Source organism: Danaus plexippus, chromosome Z (assembly GCF_018135715.1).
Source record: "Danaus plexippus chromosome Z, MEX_DaPlex, whole genome shotgun sequence".
In the NCBI taxonomy this organism is placed as follows: Eukaryota; Metazoa; Arthropoda; class Insecta; order Lepidoptera; family Nymphalidae; genus Danaus; species Danaus plexippus.
In genome coordinates this window covers 9,888,583-9,908,784 of record NC_083559.1, presented here as the reverse complement: position 1 = coordinate 9,908,784, position 20,202 = coordinate 9,888,583, and the positions used below count along the sequence as shown (strand labels likewise).

The following is a 20,202-nucleotide window of genomic DNA, read 5'->3' as shown; positions in this document are numbered from 1 at the left end:
CATGTAGGAAAGATATTTGCGAAATTTTTTTTTATTTGGAAGGTCTATTGACCCCATTATGTATGGAATATGACATCATTCAAATGACCGCCACGGCTTCGGTTGGTGGCGCGCACACGAAAGGTCCAATTTTCGATGACTCTGGCGCACAAATCGGGCTGTATTTGATCGATGGCGTGGCGTATGTTGACTTTGAGGGCATCGGTGGTTTGCGGCTTGTTGGCATAGACCTGCGACTTAAGAAAACCCCACAAGAAAAAGTCCAGCGGGGTCAAATCGCACGATCTCGGTGGCCAGTTCACGTCGCCTCCGCGCGAGATGACCATGTCCAGAAATTGCTCGTGCAGAACTTCCATCGTAGCGTGTGCTGTGTGGCACGTAGCGCCGTCCTGTTGAAACCACATGTTGTCCAGATCCATATTCTCGATTTCAGGCCAAAAGAAGTTGGTTATCATCGACCGGTATCGCTCACCATTGACGGTGACGGCCACACCATTATCGTTTTCGAAAAAATACGGACCAATCACGCCTCCGGCCCAAAATCCGCACCAAACAGTCACTTTCTGCGGGTGCATTGCCACTTGGTGAACCTCGTGTGGATTGGTCTCGTCCCAAATACGGCAATTTTGCTTGTTGACATAGCCATTCATCCAAAAATGCGCCTCGTCGCTGAAGATGATTTTTTTGCCAAAATCGGCGTCAACTTCCAACTGCTCTAATGCCCAGTCAGCGAACACACGGCGCTGTCTATGGTCATTAACCTTGAGCTCTTGGGTCAGCTGGATCTTGTACGGGTGCAGGCTCAAGTCACAACGCAAAATTCGCCAAGTTGTCGTCTGCGAAAGGCCGAGTTCCTGTGCGCGACGCGGAATTGACTGCCGCGGGTTTTCGAGGACACTGTCGCGCACAGCGGCGATATTCTCGGCAGATCTCGCGTTACGTTGACGCACGGGAACCGGCTGATTGTTAACTGACCCGGTTGACTCGAATTTGTCCACCAATCGACGGATAGTCGACTCGGCAGGACGATCATCGCGACCGTAAAACGGGCGAAGTGCGCGGAACGTTGCTCGAACTGAAGACCCATTTTCATAAAACAATTTTATGATTTGCACGTGCTGCTCGACACTGTAACCTGCCATGGTGGTTTGGGAGGACGGAATAAATATAACACACTGCATTTGACAGCTGTCACTCAAACAACATGGCCGCAATCAGCTGTCAAAGTTCAAGCGTCCCTATTGGAAAACCCCATAATTTGAAACTTATGAATATAGTAATTTGTTGAAATATTTGTTTATTTAAATGTAAATATTTATAATATACAAAAACAAGAAAATAATTTTATTAGGGTATGAGAGTAAAATTTGTAAATAAAATGAAATTTCCAATCATTATTTTTGCCTACTGCGAACAATCAACACTATACTCGTATAATAACTACATTTAATCTTTAATGAATTTTGATGTGTTTTACTATGACATCGTTGCCATCATTCTTTATATCACAGCTCCTGATATACTCTCCACAGGTATACGGTCATTTTCCGCTGTAGAAAGCCCCCGTCCTACTTAAATGGTCTAAATTTTTATAAAATTACTTCTCGTCCACTCTAAGTCTATTATAGGATAAACATTTCTGTTCATGTTATGAAAATGCTTTTTAATTTTAATTCTTGAACGAATAAAAGAAAACTGTATAAAATTTTAATGAAATTATTTTAAACATTGATATATCAAAAATCTAAAATTATATTAGTTTATAAACCGTAAGGTATAGAAAATATTTAAGCGAGTGTGAGTTAGCGGATGATTTTCGCCAAGACACGTAAAAGTCAACGTAAATATTGATCTATTTAAAGTAGTGCTGTAAATATCAATCCATTAACTTCTATTTATAAGAAACATTGTTTAATAACTTAAAATATCAGTAACATATCAAGTTGAGTATTTATAAAATACTTCAAATATAGTATCAATCAGATCTCATAAGAAATATCTCGCGTAAAAAACATTTCGTTTAACTTTTCCACGAGTGCATATCTTAATCCCTTTAATCCGTAGTTTAGAAATCGAGATACAAAATGTAAATTGTATAGCGTCCACGGCAGCCCAGCATGCGGCCGTATGTCGCAAGCATACATCTTAAATTAAATGCCCATTGTCCATTATAAATATAGCTATGACATAAGGCAACGACACAATGGGGTCAAGTAAGCCTGTTAATGTTGTATAATGGTTTTACTTAGCTTATGAATACTTAGACATTTGCACTGTTACATATATGTATATAATCAAACATGTCAACAATCGCACAGTATGGTTTAAAAACTGTTAATTTAATTGAAATTGTCATTTGATATCATATTACGGTGTGTAACACATCAATAAGGTTTACAAAGACGTCCTTGGCTATTAAGCCGAGGCCATTCTATTCATTACCAATTTACTGAACACCACTTACTGATCTTTTATGCGGTGTCCGACTTACAAGTGACCAATGAGTAGATTGAATTAAATTTGAAATTCGAATCTAAATAAAAATTTGAAGGCACGAGTAATATAAGCTGTGGTCTCATCTAGTGTATAATAATATTTTTTTTATTGATTTTATACAAACTCTGTGTTGTAATACAATAGTGCATGGTGTGTATATTTTTTTAACGGTGCGAAAGAGACAGTTGGTTCTGGGTCAAGAAACCGGATCGTCTGCATCGGCTCGATGTTGCTTTACTGCGGAGATGCAACAATTATAACTAAATAAATAATTACTAGAAAGGATGGCTCTAATAATCATAATGTCCTTTCCAATTAGCCAAACAAGTTTTTCTGTTACGTAGCAAATTAAAATCAATTATATATGAATTAATAAATCAATCTGTTTACAAAAAAACATCCAGCTATACACATATCACATATTTTGAAAATTCAATTAAAAAGGGTCAAGAGCTACACATGTACGTTTACGTTTTCTAAATTATTTAAATTTTTTAACATTAAAATAGCATAGAATTACTTAACTGTGCATCTAAGATTACAATCTGCAAATATTTCTTAAAACCACAAAACTTAAATCATGGCTTTTGTTGTATTTATTGGCAACGTTTATCTTGTAACAACCATCAAGCCATTTGTGTTTTCCTGCACCATGAGTTCTTCAGTCGGCTCGCAGTCGTGTCCGCACACTGGCCGAAGTTACAAATCTTTGCCATCATAAATTTCAAAAGATACTTCGCGAGTTACTTATTGTGCATTCTAAATTTCAATGTCCCATTTTATTTCTTTATAGTACCTTTTGTATACCTAAGTTATGAAGACAATGTAATGTTACAAAAAACAAACTGTGATTCATAAATCTTAACAGTGATTAAGGAAATAAATATGATTGAATTAGTGAAAGTTGGTGATAATAATAGAGTTAGCGGCGCGATGAGGGAAATAGGAGCGGACTCGTTCGTATGTCGCGTTCAGTACTTGAACGATTTGGATCCATTTATGGATTACAACGTAAGGGAGCCTCCCAGGCCGCTGTACCACACCTTCAACACGACCATCCCCCTATCATACCAAATAGCCGCTGTGCATCGTCTGCTGCAAGCGCCACACAGGGTAAGTGATATTATTATAAAACGCGTCATATTAAGGAGTCAGTGCAAGTCGGTGGTATTTGTCTAAAATTATCTGTTCTAAATATTTGCGTTGCGTTCAGGTGAGAGTCGATGACATAACGTGCAATTATTGCATACGGAATAATAATTTAGAGTAGAATTTGAATGCTCGCCCACGTGGAGCCAGTCTCGACACGATATACCACGACGTCTGAATTACTTATTCTACATAACTTTACCATATAAGCTAGATTTCGTTGCACCTTTCCTTTAATATCCACTAGTTTATTCTAATTGACAATGAACATCCTACCCTTTTTGAATGACCGAGCAAAACAAAGACCACAATTTCTTTTTGAAACTGATATAACAAAAGAATATAGTTCTTGAATTTCCTTTTCGTAAGCAAACTTGATTCCTTTCAACCAAGTTCAATAAAATTAACTATTCGATTATTTAATCAAAAAATCTTTATTAAGAATAATATTATTTTCAGTCATCTGGCGTTTGGAAAAAGATGCAAAAATATATAATATTTGAAAAATAATAGTATCCGAACACCAAATCCATAGATATATGTTCTGATCAAAACATTATATAAATATTTGGGTATACTTTTATAGCAACCTTGAATTTTGGTAAACAAATTACACAGTCGTGGCATCCCACCTTCTTAGCCGTTCCGTTACGCAGCTGTTCATGGCTCTTCGTTCTTAGTAATTTGTTGTATAAATATCTTTAGGATCTATAATACAGACACTTCTCAATGTTTAATTTAAAATGTATAGGCTGAGAACAGAACAAGAGATTTATTTTTAAATAATCTAGACGTACCAATGGTTTGTTAGGTCGTTTGTTAATCAATGCTATTGGATTGCATATAAGAATACTTAATAGAAATAAAACGTTTAATTATATGCTTCACATCTTAAACTGTCATGACGTGTACGTAGCGTTAGCAGACATATCACAGACAATAGATTCGTTCTAAAAAGCATATATCTCCAACACATAGCTTATGTTACTAGCTTTGAACGAGGGATTCGCTCACGGAAATAACAAAATTTAACATCCTATACGTTGAGTTTATATGTAAATATATCAGTAATGTTTCTCTATCAGATTAAAATATTGATGACTTAATATTAATTAAGAAAAAAATTGTTTATGTATATTTCTTAGCGAGTTTGGAATTAGCGACGAAATGACAGGAAAAAAAGCTATTCGCTGTAAAATATCGCATTTAAAAATCTCGTATTATCCAGGGGAAAAAGCTCATTAAAATGTTTACACGGGTTCCGAAGATTACCCGGAATTAAGAGAAGGACAACATAAGCAAACATTTTGATTCTGATATTTACATCGTATGATTTAAGTTATCACACACGTGAAAATCTTTTTTTTTTTTGACGTTACACGATGTAGATTTATATGTATATATTTTTTAATTCAGTTTATATACATTTAAATAGATGTTAATAATAGTTATCCGGTATTTTACGAAAGAACACAGAACACACACACAAAAACAAAACAGATGAGTTTTATAATATACGGGTTTTTTTTTGTTAAATATTATTCGTCTATAACTAAAGTATTCTTCAACTTACAAAAACTTATGTTCAATTATTCAATAATAAATCTAACACTATGTTTATATGTTCCTTTGTACAATAAACGTAAACAAACATGAAATAATTACGTAAAAACTTGACGTGTTACTGTAAAACCTTAAACGGATAAAGATGTTTCTTAGCTAGAAGCCATATTGATATGACATCACCGAGATGTAAAAATAAATTGTGCTAACACAAATAGAATTGAAATCTTTATTGTAATATAGTTACAAAAATATTCAAGAAATTCAAAGACGTTTTTATGACTTGCATATATTTTTTTTTAAACTGTGCATCATATATATATGTATATATATATATATATATATATATATATATATATATATATATATATATATACCATAAGTAAACTGTGTGCTTTATATAAATACTTCTAATGTGATTCATATATTCTAATAATAACAAAAAATACTTTCGAAAACTGCGGCCAAAAAGAATACATTAATATTAGAAGTACGTACCTACTCCCGATTTCTCACATTTTTCTTTTTCTATTTTCGCGGAATAAATCATAAAAATAACATTCATTCATAAACTTGGAATTAAATAAATGTGTATATCTATTCTATTTTTTCCAATAAAATATAAAATTATTATATAATAATGAAATGAGACGAAACCTCTCAGCATTCCATGGATTCACGGTGCCGGTGCCGGGTCCATGGCAGGGAGAGGAGCTTCAACAGTGCCTGGGACTTGCGACCAAGGTGTAGCTTTAAGGGGCCCCTATGTAACGCGCGTTAAACGCTCACCTTCGCTGTCCAAGCTCCTCTCCCTACCTAACCGAATTTGAAACGAACCTAGAGCTGCCTTCGACGCACGTTCCAATAATGAACTGATGTTAGTTCTTGACAGGCCCAAGTCTTTTAGCAGGTTGTAGAGGGATTTGGCTGTTATACCTCTCGCTCCTACTTCTACAGCGTACAAATTTACAACCAACCTATTCTTAGTTAGTTCGTTAGTGAGCTCGTAATTATTATTTAAGTTTTAATCATGTAATAAACTTAAAATACATAGGCTGCACTGATGGTTTATTTGTATTAAGCTTTTAAAAGTTGCCTATACCCACATTATATTTTTTAACCAATGTGATAGTAAAGTTATTGTTTGTTACTCTTGAACGAGTCGTTTTGGCAAATGTTTTTTGACTTGGTTACTTTTATTACTATTTACTTTAATTATAAAGTTCTGTCCAGCAATTTCCAGTTAAATTATTTAATTTTTCGTTTTTGGTGAGCAATCCTATAATTTAGCATATTATACCGTGGGAGTGTGCAAAATATTTGGTAGGCTATTCGAAAAATTAGGCATGAAACGGCATCATTTAGCCAGTTATGCATTGTGCTTCTAATTCAATATGCATGTGAAATTTATCTCCGTTGAAGATAACTGTTTTAATGTTTAATAACGTTGTGTAATATATTATGTTAATTTTAACACATTTTCACAAACAAACGTAATTTTTACAATGTAGATTTATTTTGTACACGTTGAATGATATAAAATTTTTGTTAGAAAAAAATTAAACTTTTGTCTTGAAATGACTAAGAATTCATTGTATTTAATATTTTCCGCGATTAATGCAAAGTGGCTGTTTGCCAGTAAACTGACTTATTCGCTGAAGACATCTTGTCTACTATTCTTAAATCTAATTCCGTTGGTTGACTCACTCTGTTTTTGGGACACACTGACTCAATAATAGATAATGGGTCATGCACTTTTTACGTTTCCCGTTTCACACTAACCACTCGTGTTGATGAACTAAGTTGTATGTATGTGACTAAATTATTGTAAACGGAATAAAATACGTCAAATTTATTTCAATTTTTACTTTAAAATACGTAAGAATCAAATCGCTTTATTGTTATGGGCCGTGAAGCGGAAACATTAAGGTTTTTCCCAGAGGGTAGGAACGATTCAAAAAGGTCCTTACACGGTACAAAACTATCTTAAATACATTTATATCTACAGAAAACGTTACTTAATAATATTTTTTGTTTGAGTTACAAATTGCTAAGTTTGTTTCGTAATCCCGTAATAATATACAAAGCAATAAGATGATGCTAATAAAAACAAATAGAGAAGACAAGCCGTAATTAAATTTATATTTCATAATAACTTGTGATATGTTTTATGAGTCCGATAAGGAATCCGTTAGCTTATAATAGGTATATTCTAGGAACAATTCACCAAACCCGTTTGGAAGCGTCGTCATCTTGTTTCTTGTCGGAGTTAATACGCTTGCAATATTGTAATAAATATCAATATAGTAAATATTCTTATAAATTAAATTAAATTAATATTATAATATTTAATAATCGTATCTATTTAACATACAATACCTACACTTCATAATAATAAATGAATACTTCGGCTTTAACTAGAAGTCATTGTTTTATAACTGTAATTTAAAACTAAGAACAATGTTTAAAGTCACAGAAGGTTCAGTCTGGTCCTATTATTATTATTATTGCTATGTAAGTTATTCCTTCTGCTATTGAGGTTTAATATTTTAACCATTACTATGGTACAATGTTTTTAAGTTACAATAAATATTTTTTATTCTTACTATAACTTATTTTTTATTATTTTGATGACTTAGTTTTACAGATATTCTCATAACACTAGTGGAATAACAAAATATAAAATGTATATACGCCATCTAGTGTTCATACTCCTAAAGACATAACGCAGCAAGTTCGTGTGACAATCATAATATCTACCAACGTTACTAGAGGGCGCTTATCATAACTATCAAAGAAAAAATGTTTAACTTATTAAATTTTAAATGTGTATTGTTTGCAGCTGGACGATGCTACATTGCAAGTTTTCAAAGACGGTGACTACGGACCGTATTTGGACCTTGATTCGACTCTCGGAGAGCAAGATGAAGAACTTGAAGGATTACAAGAGAGGTAAGAGAATCGGCCACTGACAACATTTTACATTTTTTATTCAGTTAAACGTATCCATAAAATATTAATATTACGCATATGTTGATATCTATATTTAAGTTAATGGATTTTACATTAATTTATATTAATTCATATATTTGACAATTGATAAAATTTAACATTCATATATATATATTTCAAAACAATTAGGTATTGCCTGCTAGATATATAAACGTTTCGGTAAATTTTATATGTTAAGACATATTTTTGGAGACTGCCTCTTGGAGGACAATAAGGAAATAGGATATATTTTGGGAAATATTCTTTTCTACAAAAACATTTATCTAATTATTAAAATAATGACAACGTGAATATTATTTTGATATATAATATTTCAAAATCGTTACTGAAACCGGATTTTTTTTCTGAACTATTTTTTCTAGTAATTATTAAATATCACAACCTGTTTTTCTTTTTACCCCTTTCTTCTCCATCCAAGTCTGTTTTCGGATAACTTAATAATATATTTCTATAATTTTAAGACATTATCACATTTAATAGACATAAATTATAGCAAAACAGCATTGCTCGTTATTTTTGTTAACAAACTCTCAAATAGCAAGTTACCTTGTAAATTTTAATGTCAATACTGCGTCAGATACATAAACATTATGAATGACTGAAGGGTGCCGGTTATTATTTTTATGAAGATTGATGAACAACATCCTTTACTGGATGCATCCGACTGTGCACTAACGGCTATCCCACGTGAATATACGGATATACCGATAAAATATAAAACTCATAGCATTTCGATGTGTTGTTATGTCACAAACTTTGGTGAGACGTTAAATGATTCATGTGAATATTTAATTATTTACATAGTGTTATAGAGGTCAGTCTACTCCCATCGAAGGCTAAGATCGCCACAGTTTAAAACGGGCGAAAATAGTTCAGTAGAATTCGACACATGTTCATTTATTTAGGTTACTGTTACATAAAACCGGGTAAACATCACCGCTCCTCGAATACTCCGAAATAGAGAATTCTATAACCGAATTAAATTTCGGTTTCGATATTTTTATCACTGACATAATAGCTGCGATGTGCCATATTGATTATCACCTATTATGTTATTTATATTTACTAGGATTGGATTTAGTTTGGCGTGTCACAGTTTATTCGGCCACTAATCTACTCTTCACATAAAATAAATATTAATAATAGAAATAAACAAGAAAAGATGATGAGATCTAAGACTTTCGCGAGTTTTATTCATTTAAAAGAAACTAATATATTTTCGGATATACCACGCGGATTTTATTATTTTAAAACTACATAATCCCGACGTTTCGGTGAGACGAGATGTGATGCCCGTGATCACGGTTGCTGAAAAGTAACCGAAACGTCGGGTTTATGTAGTTTTAAAATAATAAAATCCGCGTAGTATATCCGAAAATATATTAGTTTCATTTAACAAGAAAAGATATTAAAAATTTTTCCCAATAAAGAATGAACAGAATCAAGTCACGTGAATAAAAAAAAAACTTTAAAATGCAATCGTTTGATATTACTTTTGTTATTGTCAATACGAATTTGTGTCAAACAAAGCAACGCAAATGTAGGGATATCTTTTTTATTAGAAAGTGTGGAAACCTATATCGGAGAGCGAAACCGTGAGCGTTTGACGTGACAAAGTTTTTCGAGCCACATTTCAATCGCAATGAAGTCGAATGCATCGCAAAAAACTAGCTCACAATGAACTTGCACTATGAACGTATATACAGGATGTTCGAAATGTTAATATTATAACTTCCTTAAAATTTTCATTGTTTTATAAATTAATAACTAGTCGAATTTTTAATAAGCTTTCGCCACTGTGCTTTCGGTATCAATAGATGGCCGAGCTACGATTTAAGGAACGGAATTATTGGGAACGGTTTAGTTGCGAATCAACTAGCATCGGAAGCGCTAGTTTAAATTCCTGGAGAGTCCGTACGTTTTAAAAATAGTCATAGTTAAATAATACGTGGTAAACATATATACATACAGGTTCTATAATTTTTTATTGAAAGATTTACCTATTTCATAATAGGGATAATAAAAATAATAGCTAAAAATCGTAAACATATCAACCTGTATATGGTAGCACACAATATGATGGAGTCCGTTGCGATTTCTCATACGATACTAAGAGTCGATAGAGCCACTATTGTGGGCGACATCAGCAGACAGGGATCGTTAGATTCAGGGATTGCGGACGTGGAGTATTCCCTCATCCCTCATACCTTCATCCTGGATTCCGAAGATGACATCTCCGAGGACGACTTCCAGGAAGCTTTGGATTATATTGAAGAGTGAGTTGTTAATTGAGAGATTTCATTACGGTCTAAAGAGTGTTTATAGAGATTCAAATACCCGTGACTAGGAAAATTAGTTATTTACAAAATTGTGTTATGATATCTATAGTTACTTTTAATTCATATATGATTTATAAAACTTTTTATTTTACGCTTATAGGATAAAAAAATTAGACGATAGAAATGTTTAAAATGAACATGTTGTCCTTGTTTTGTTTATAAATAAAAATCAAAATATTGTCCTCCTTATCTTTTTTCTCAGAACTATTATGAGGATTAGAACTACTGGTTACGCACTATAACGAATTTCTTTCACATCATTTTTCCTTTTTAAAATTTAATCTCAATTCAACTTTCCTTCTGATAGAATCCTTACTCAACTTATTCCTTCGCGTCTTAATTCAAAAACCCTCGATGCAAAAAGACGAGTGTTATAACTTTGTTGTGGATATGTGTATGTGTATCTGTCTGTGATGTATGTATCTATCTGAATGGAATTTGAAACAGTTTTTTTCACTTAAAAGCCGGCTTCCTTGCTTTGTTTGAGCATAGATCCAGCAGTGTAAGAGTCACAACTTCTGCCAAAATTAATTAAGGCATTTTTGTGCTATGACTCGATTAAGTGTGATTACGTGCCAGTTTATTCTTTTGATGACAATTAATGCGTAGGGTTTATCGAAATTTACAACATTTTGCGTAATAATTATTTCAAGTTACGATTTTTAAACAGTTTGCTTATTTAAAATGTATTTCCATTATAAGTAAATGAAAATGTTTAAATATATATATATATATATATATATATATATAGCTCGAGCGATAATAAGGTATACGGTTAATTGTTTTCGGGCACTTATGTAGCTAAATTCATATAAGCCCTTGAACCACTTAATCGATAACTTGAATAACCTTATTTTAAATCTCAAAAATTTAATACTTACAAAGAATAGTATTACACATATGTACTTACAAAACAATAATTCAAGGCTTATTTTATTTTACGAAAACAAATATAAAAATGTAACCAAAACTTGTAGAATTTTCTCGTAAGTAAAACTTAAGGTTTTATATAAGGTTTTGATACAAATATGACTTGTGTGTTCGTTAGTTAGCCTTTTCTTTATAATAATTTGTTTAAGTGACAATTCAAATGGTATTAAATTATATTATCTTTCTTCGCATTTGTTTAAGGACACTTTGTGTTAAAACTATACATATACAAATTTTTCATTTTAAATGACCTCTATCCTAACCACCTACTTCAGCGCCATCTGCCGGACTGATTTGTGAATTTTTATCGTCTGGGGTCCCACCTAAATGCACCCGTTTAGAAGGAGTTCCGAGACATGCACACGAATATATATATATAAAGATTTATACCGAAAGAGTGTCTTTAGAATGAATTGTCTTCTTTATATCAAAGGCATCTTTTAAAAACACGTCTTAAGGTATAGCAATACTGACTAAACATAGAATTTCAATATACATATATCTCTAATTTAAAATTTTATGATGCTTCAAAACATCGTTCAGTTATTACAAAACGTATCGTTTTTATTAATATTATTGATTGTTAGTCTAATGTACCTATTCTTTCTTTAAGCCGCAAAAATTCTTTGGTGCTACGTACGCAACTCTCTGTTCGAGTCCATGCTATTATTGGTAAGAAAACTTTTAACTTTTTACAGATACTTATTAATTAAATAAAATATTACATTGCAAATTATAATAAATTATAATCACATCTTTATATTTACATTATTATTAATGAAACTCTGGTATCTTTTATTTTTAATAAATAAATTAATAATAAGAGATACCCGAGTACTCTTTATGAAGAGTAATATGTGATTTGGCATAAACATGAAGAGAATGAAAAATATAATTATTAAAATAGTGTAATATAAAAGAATTTATAACGTAGGGCATTATCCAAAGCTAAACAAACCAATGATCCTTTTATCCTAGGATCCTTTTTATCACGAACGAAATACTAAATTGTTTCATTACATACTCATTTTCTAGAGAGGCTGCTCCACTCCCAGGGTCGGGAACTCCGGCGGGCATTATTCACCCTTAAGCAGATCCTGCAATCAGACAAGGATCTGGTACATGAATTCGTTGCTAATAAAGGCCTGGATTGCCTTATGCAAGTTGCCAATATGGCAGATCATAACTACTTGGATTATATATTGAGGGCTCTTGGACAGGTATATAAAATAATTATAAATAAATAACTAATATGTACATAAGTAAAATTATAATATAATATGTTATTTTTTTTTGTACTCTTTAAGATTTTTTATAAAAATAATTAATTTTAGCTGGAGAATTAGAATTTCATATTAGAAATATACGTATATTAAAACAGTAACATGTATAAATACATTATTTTCATAGATTCTTCTCTATGTGGATGGAATGCATGGTGTGATGAATCACAAGCGCTGTATTCAATGGCTGTATTCACTCATATCTAGCAAATTAAGGCACGTCGTCAAGACAGCTCTGAAACTCCTCTTAGTTTTCGTTGAATATACCGAAAAGAACTGCCTTCTCTTTATTGAGGCAATCGTGGCCGTTGACACTTCCAACGCTAGGCAACCGTGGTACAACGTGATGAAAATTCTTCAGGACTTCGATGCTTCTGACACCGAATTGCTCATCTACGTGACAACTTTAATCAACAGATGTTTGAATAACATCCCCGATAGAGATCTGTATTATGATCAAGTTGATTCCCTGCAGGATCAGGGGATCGATGACATTATACAGTTATATATGTCCAAGCAAGGAACGGACCTAGATTTGTTACGTCAGTTGCAGATATTCGAAGCTGTACTTCTTTATGAGGACGGTGACGAAACGGGTACAGCCCTCAAGTACGTTTATAAAACGATCACACTATTATATGACACGTCAATATAGTAATTTGTCATGATAAATGCTTTTTATTTGTTTTTAAGGCAACTTGATGAGTCTGTGATAACATCTTTACGAAAGAGGAGTCATAATCTAAGCACAACAACAAGAAGAAAGTCAAAGAAACAGGAAGAGAGGGAAAAAGGTATGAGCCATTAAATTGTAATGTGTTTTGGTTTTCTGCATGCATTATTTATGCATTGCATAATAATATCACTATTTGTTTTACGTGTTCAATTAACTAGCATAACTTATTGTTTGCCTCACCATTACATAACTAACAACCAACAGCAATCTCACCAGTCATGATGGAATCAAATATTATAACGAGTACTCCGAAAAGACCCCAGTACTTGCCGTCCATACTGGATACAAAAGAAAATAAAGAATTAAGTACTGCCCTAAAAAGAAGAAGGGACAGATACGCAAGACAAGCTCATCACATGATACAGCAGCAAGAATTGATGAAAAGCACAAGCCCTAACGGATACAGTTATAGCGATTTTGATAGTAGTGAATACAACTTTAGCAGTATAAGTCGTAGCAGTTACAGCTCGAATTCATTCATGTCTAGCAAGTACCCTAATAGCTGTAGCACGATGAATGGAGACAGTAATTCAGTTAATGAGGAAGAAGACTTTAATAGGAAGAATCTACCCAGCCTTTTAGTTAACGGTTTGTTTTTCTAACCCACTAATTTTTACATACTATCATCCCATTGTAATCGCTCAACCTCTTATAAAAATATACTTAAGACACACTTTTTATTGAACCTCGACCGTTTTTTATTCAGGCAACCAAAGATTTACAACTGGTTTAAAGCAAAGAATACAAAATGGAACGCTAGGTCATAGTGTAAACACAGCGGACTCTCTCGTTGCAATGCGGCAGAAACAAATAGATGTTAATCCCGAGCCCAAGGATGACAGGGAGATACTGTTAAATAGAGAACACAGTATTAAGGATATCGCTCAAAGACTCACCAGCCCTTTGAATTCAGCCACAGACGAAAAACCTATCAGAGTATCTGATATGGCTGGGATTGTTTCAAAAGCCAAAGAGGAATTAGCCAAATCTAAGTCAAAAGGTATGGTAACTCTGAAATTGATAATACGTTTTATAATTGCTTTTATTATTTTCTGTCTTATTTTTTTTTTTTTATATTCAGAGATCATAAAAAGTCCTACTATAGAAAAATCCCCAAAGGTACATGAGATTAAAGTATCAGAAAACGATTTGCACTGGGAAGAATTAAAGAAAGGCTGTCTAAATCGTGAATTCCACTTGTGCGACTTGGACTTTTCCGATCTGCGACATGATTCCGACGACGAAATGGAATGTCATCAGCTTCAACGAGTGTGTGCTTCTAATGGACCACCACCTCCTCCTCCCAGTATGCTACCCCCTATGAACCTGCCCCCACCGCCGCCAACTAATTTCCCTACTTTGCCAAAAAATACATCAAATCCTCCAACTGAGACAGACTCAGCTAATTCCACTTTAAAGAAGAATAAAAAGACTGTGAAATTGTTTTGGAGAGAGATTCAGGAGGTACCTGTTCCGGCTCCAGTAAAAACCAAAATTGGAGGATCCATTTGGGACGATCTTCCCCAAGTCGCCTTAGATACAAACATGTTGGAACATCTTTTTGAATCTAGGTCTAATGATCTCATTATAAAGGTTAGTAAAAACATTTATTAAATTTTGTCTTTTTAATAAGTAAAAACCCATTGAAATGGATATTCTTTACGAGATACCTTAACTTGTTTTTAACATTGTATAAAAAAAGTTACTTATTTCATTTTCTTTTTTCCATGTCTTCTCATCTGGATAAACTCTTCAGGAAGTAAGTATTTTAGATCCCTGTATTACTTTAAATTGAAGCAATTTAACCCTTCTTTTTATTTACAATTTTTAAATAAGTATAAAACGAAATACTTTAGCTCGTTCTATAGTTTTATACTTCGTTTGTTGAGGATATTCAAAACAGAACACCACAGATACAACTAAATGTTTTTCCTTTTACGTAATAAAATCTATATTAAAATAAAATATATTATGTTTAGAAACTAATGGAACCAAAGAGAAATCTGATCTTGGACGCTAAGCGATCAAACGCTATCAATATAGCGATGAAAAAATTACCAACTCCGCAAACAATAAAGGCAGCCATTATGAAGATGGATGCCACTGTCATCGGAAGAGAGGGCATTGAGAAGTTACTGACCATGCTGCCTACTCAAGAAGAAAAAGTTAAGATTCAGGAAGCACAGGTAACCGAGCTAAAGAATAAACTAATATCAAAGATTTAAAACCATTTGATTAGTATTAATAAACTTCATACTCAAATAAGCAGATGTATCTGAAACAATCATTTTAATTTTTATGAAAGCAATATTATTTCATATATTTTTTTTAGTATGCGAACCCTGACCTTCCCCTGGGCAGTGCGGAGCAGTTCCTTCTCACCCTCGCTTCCATCAATGAGCTTTCTTCGAGGCTCAAGCTGTGGGTCTTCAAGCTGGACTTTGACAATTTGGAAGTAAATAATATATATACATATATACATGTACAAGTACAAGTCAGAATTATGAAAATAACTTTTTATATTTTGAAGTAAATAACGATTATATTTTTGTGTTGTGTTTTTGAGTTATCTTGTTATTTTGGTAAACCTAAATACATAATATATCAATCCTTAACAACATCACAAGTTGTATAGAAATGACAATTACTTTTACCTAAAAAAAATGTTGTGTTTTAATTTTAGAAAGAGATAGCCGAACCCCTAATGGACCTTAAGCAGGGTATTGAACTGCTTAAAGTAAACAAGACTTTTAAGGTAATCCTTGCAACCTTGAGGTCAGTTGGCAGTTTTCTAAATGGCACGCAAGTCAAGGGATTCCGACTGGATTATCTTTCAAAGGTTATGGAGGTCAAAGATACTGTTCACAAACATCCTCTATTATACCATATTTGCGAGATGATAATAGAGAAGTTCCCAGATACAACAGATTTCTTCAGCGAGGTGAGAATATATGCATGTGCTAATTTATGTCCTCAACTATAGAGTCTGTACAAAGATAGCTGTGTGAACTTCTATAAAATTATATGATCAACAACTGACAACAACTTCCGCAGTTTGTGAGACGCTACCTCATACAAAATATCTTTTTCCTGACAACTTTCATAAGAAGTACAGAGAACTTTTATATAAATTATAATCATCTCTTTGTTATTCTGATGTCTAAGTTGTTACAGGAAAGTTTTTTTTTTTCAAAATCCGTTGATTTCTCGTTGTCATAGATTTTCTGAATCAACAAACTTCCAAAATATGGAATAAACTTTTGAAATAAATGTTTTTTTTTTTCAAGATTAGTTACCATATTCCAGGTTGGTCCCGTGATACGAGCTTCAAAAGTTGACTTCGAAGTCCTTAGTTCCAACCTTGTGAAACTAGAAGCAGACTGCAAAGCTTCCTGGGATCATATGAAACGTGTCGCTAAGCACGACAGCTCCCAAATTTTTAAGACCAAGATCAACGAATTCCTCACCGATGCCGCCGAAAGGATCATCTTGTTATCACTTATCAAGAAGAGGGTTATGAGCAGGTAATCAAATTTTCTGGTAAGTAATTAAATAAGACTGGCGTTGCAAGGCGATGCGAATTTAAATTGCAAGCGAATGTTTAAATATTCATATTATTGTAATGAATACGTAGCTTAATTACAATATTTCATTTTATATAATTACTTTCTAGATACACCAAGTTTCTGATATACGTGGGGATGGCATCGGATGACATACTGCGTTCCAAGCCCTCAGAGCTGTTGAAGGTGATCTCGGAGTTTGCGTTGGAGTACCGGACCACCAGAGAGAGAGTGTTGCAGCAGTTAGAGAAGAGGGCCAATCATCGAGAGAGGAATAAGACTAGGGGGAAAATGATTATCGATGTTAGTAATCTATATTATCTAGATTCTAGTAGTTAGTGAATGTCATAGTAGCCTAAGAAAGATACGACGATGATGATGTCTCGTGTATCTCCCGTCAAAATATTACAATTATAAAAGTGATCATTATAATTTATTAGTTTACAAAAAGGAATAACATTTGTAGGTACTGTTACAGAACGCTGAAACCTACAATTCGGTATTTAATATATAATAAAAGAAAAGAGTTATTAATCAGATCTTCTTAATAATTTATAAATCCCTAATCTTAGAATAAACACTGGGATTAATTGTTGAGTTTTTTATCCAGTGTTATGTCATCGATTTTCTAAATACTAAATGTCCTTTCTGCCATTCTCTAAGTAACGAAAGGCAAACATTTTTGATACTTCTTTAATAATCCATGAATAATCAAACGTATCCAGATGGGCAACTACAGTGGGAAGTCGGGCGATGCCTGCGCGGACACCGCCCTCAAAGAACTGTTGCGAGCTGATGGACCGGAGCGTCACATCAGACGGAACGCACACCCTGTGTTGAAGTAAATCTCAGAACAACTTCCTGCTGCCTTATAAAATACCATTCAACATTTTCTTTTTATTACACAATGTAGCACCATACATTTCTTTATCGACGAGTCAAATTAATAATAAAAAGTTATGAGTTTGCCTAACCGGAAGCAGAAGTAGAATGTAGAAAGTCATATAATTTATAAAGCACTGAATATATGTTTTATGTGATGTCACCGATGACTTCTTACATTATTTTATCTTACAGTGGCGACGCGACAGCTGACGAAGAAATCATAAAAAGCCTTGTACGTTGTCCAGCGTCCAAGAGACGTCCGCTCGCTAGGGACCGTCGCCGAAACAGGCTCGTCGATAGAAACTCCAGTAAGTATATACATAAACACACATAGTAACACACATACAACCAGCTAAATGTTACAGATCAAACGTTTGTACACAGACATACTATAACACAAAAACACGCGCACATTTGACACAACTATTTACACTTATAACTTTCACTTTAATTTATTAACTGTACATAATATTAGAAGACATTTGTTAATCAAAAGTTTCCGTGATATATAACTTCTTTGATAATGTGTGGTTTGCAAAGCGATTGCACGATGCCTTGATGAGATTATAACAAATACATGTGGGTGTTTACAATTATTCTTGACTCAAGTAATTAATTATTTACACATAACGGTATTGGCTGGATGTAAGGTTTTTTTATTTAGGTACCAACAATATTTTTCCTATAAATAAAATATTACAGTGCATTTTTTAAATCAACAATAACTATTTATGTATTTAATTCCCGTCCGGAGTCGCGAGCTAGTTATACTATTCAAATTAAACTGTATTTCGGTTCGTTAATTTAAAGCTGAACCGAATGAGATTTTTTATTTTAATAAATCGTTTTAAGAAAACTATTTTTATAACCCTTCTCCTTCACTTCTTTAACTTCAAGCAGGCTTCATTTAATTTAACTGTAATTCAGTAACAATTAATTTATTATGAACCAATTTATTGATGAATATGTAGTTTGTAAATTTAAATTTAATTTCCGTATCTGATAATCCAACAGTATATAATAATCTGACAGCAAATGTAAAAATGTACAAGTCTGAAATACTAAGTACACTGCATTAATAAGCACTAAGTAAATATGAAATGACGTTGATAATAATAAATAATATTTCTCTCAAATTATTCCTAACAGCAAAAGTTACAACATTATGATACAAAAAGTTTGTTGTAAAGTTTGTGTCAGCATTCTGGATGCGGAAAAGATTTTATAATATGACTTAAATAGAAACGGAGTTTCCAGTCTTATTAAACTGTCCACTCGAACTTTTTATGTGTTATTATCAACTTCGTGAGCATGTGCCAACATCTTGTGCATTTTTAAATATTAATTTTAATATAGACTATATTCTTCTTTCAACCTTTTTAACAATCCGACTAATAATCAGGCAAAGATAATTAAAATTATGTTATAAATGAGTAATTTGGATAAAACTAGTATTATTTTAATTTCCTATAATTTTTTGGACTATAAGTGCTTAAAATGATATTTAAACATAGGAAATGTATACGTGACATCTAAACAGTAATATATTTAACAACAGCTGAGCGAAACTTTTACCACTAATTTAAACGTAATGAGACATTAAATTAAAATTATACTAGTCTTCTTAGTCACTTAGAACATTTTAAAGTCGCAATTGCAATTTTGAGTAACAAGCATTTAAAGAACTGTATAAAATATAAAGTTTAATATATGAAGTACTTATAAATAAAAATACATGCCTAACCAACGACTGTATATATATATATATATGTGTGTGTGTTATCGATGCGTCTGTATTAAATAACAAATTGTGTTTGAATGATTCATATTGTATTGATAGACATGGCTTAATGTATGTACATTGTTCCAGTGAATCGGACTATCGACGGACACCAGTCATGGCCTAGCTAGTAATATTGTAAGTACCTACATACATACACGATACAAAGTAATATCAAATAAACACGTATAAAACATTTAAAACATAACAAGAAATTATGTTTGTATATGTAGGTATATATAGCTCTACTATTGGCTATTTATCAAAACTACTACAGGACCGATAAACTCTGAAAAATATTAATTATTAAACACTTAATTTGTTAGATTTATGAATATTATAACGTAGTGTGGAATATCAGTTGTTAAGAAAGTATGAAGTAACAGCAGTCTTATATATTAAAATTTTAAATGATTTAATAATATATAATTCTATCATGTAACTTGGTCCCTTTTTTATAGAAATA

General features: G+C 32.7%; 1 protein-coding gene across 3 annotated transcripts in view; it reads left to right on the top strand.

The window, feature by feature from the left end:
* LOC116777095 (FH1/FH2 domain-containing protein 3) overlaps positions 1-20,202 on the top strand; it is a 42,870-nt gene that overhangs the window by 21,962 nt on the left and 706 nt on the right. For 2 of the 3 annotated variants that reach the window (XM_061526016.1, XM_032670451.2), the window contains 7 exons: positions 8,051-8,160; positions 12,103-12,161; positions 12,525-12,709; positions 12,900-13,381; positions 13,466-13,566; positions 14,215-14,508; positions 14,590-15,137. In XM_061526016.1, coding sequence (XP_061382000.1) covers positions 8,051-8,160; positions 12,103-12,161; positions 12,525-12,709; positions 12,900-13,381; positions 13,466-13,566; positions 14,215-14,508; positions 14,590-15,122 — 1,764 coding nt within the window. In that variant the 3' untranslated portion in view covers positions 15,123-15,137. Of the gene's footprint in view, positions 1-3,179; positions 3,610-8,050; positions 8,161-12,102; positions 12,162-12,524; positions 12,710-12,899; positions 13,382-13,465; positions 13,567-14,214; positions 14,509-14,589; positions 15,138-15,264; positions 15,268-15,487; positions 15,695-15,840; positions 15,964-16,191; positions 16,450-16,814; positions 17,033-17,181; positions 17,375-17,796; positions 17,913-18,148; positions 18,265-19,826; positions 19,875-20,202 lie in introns of those variants that run through there. The other variant, XM_061526017.1, reaches the window with a different exon arrangement.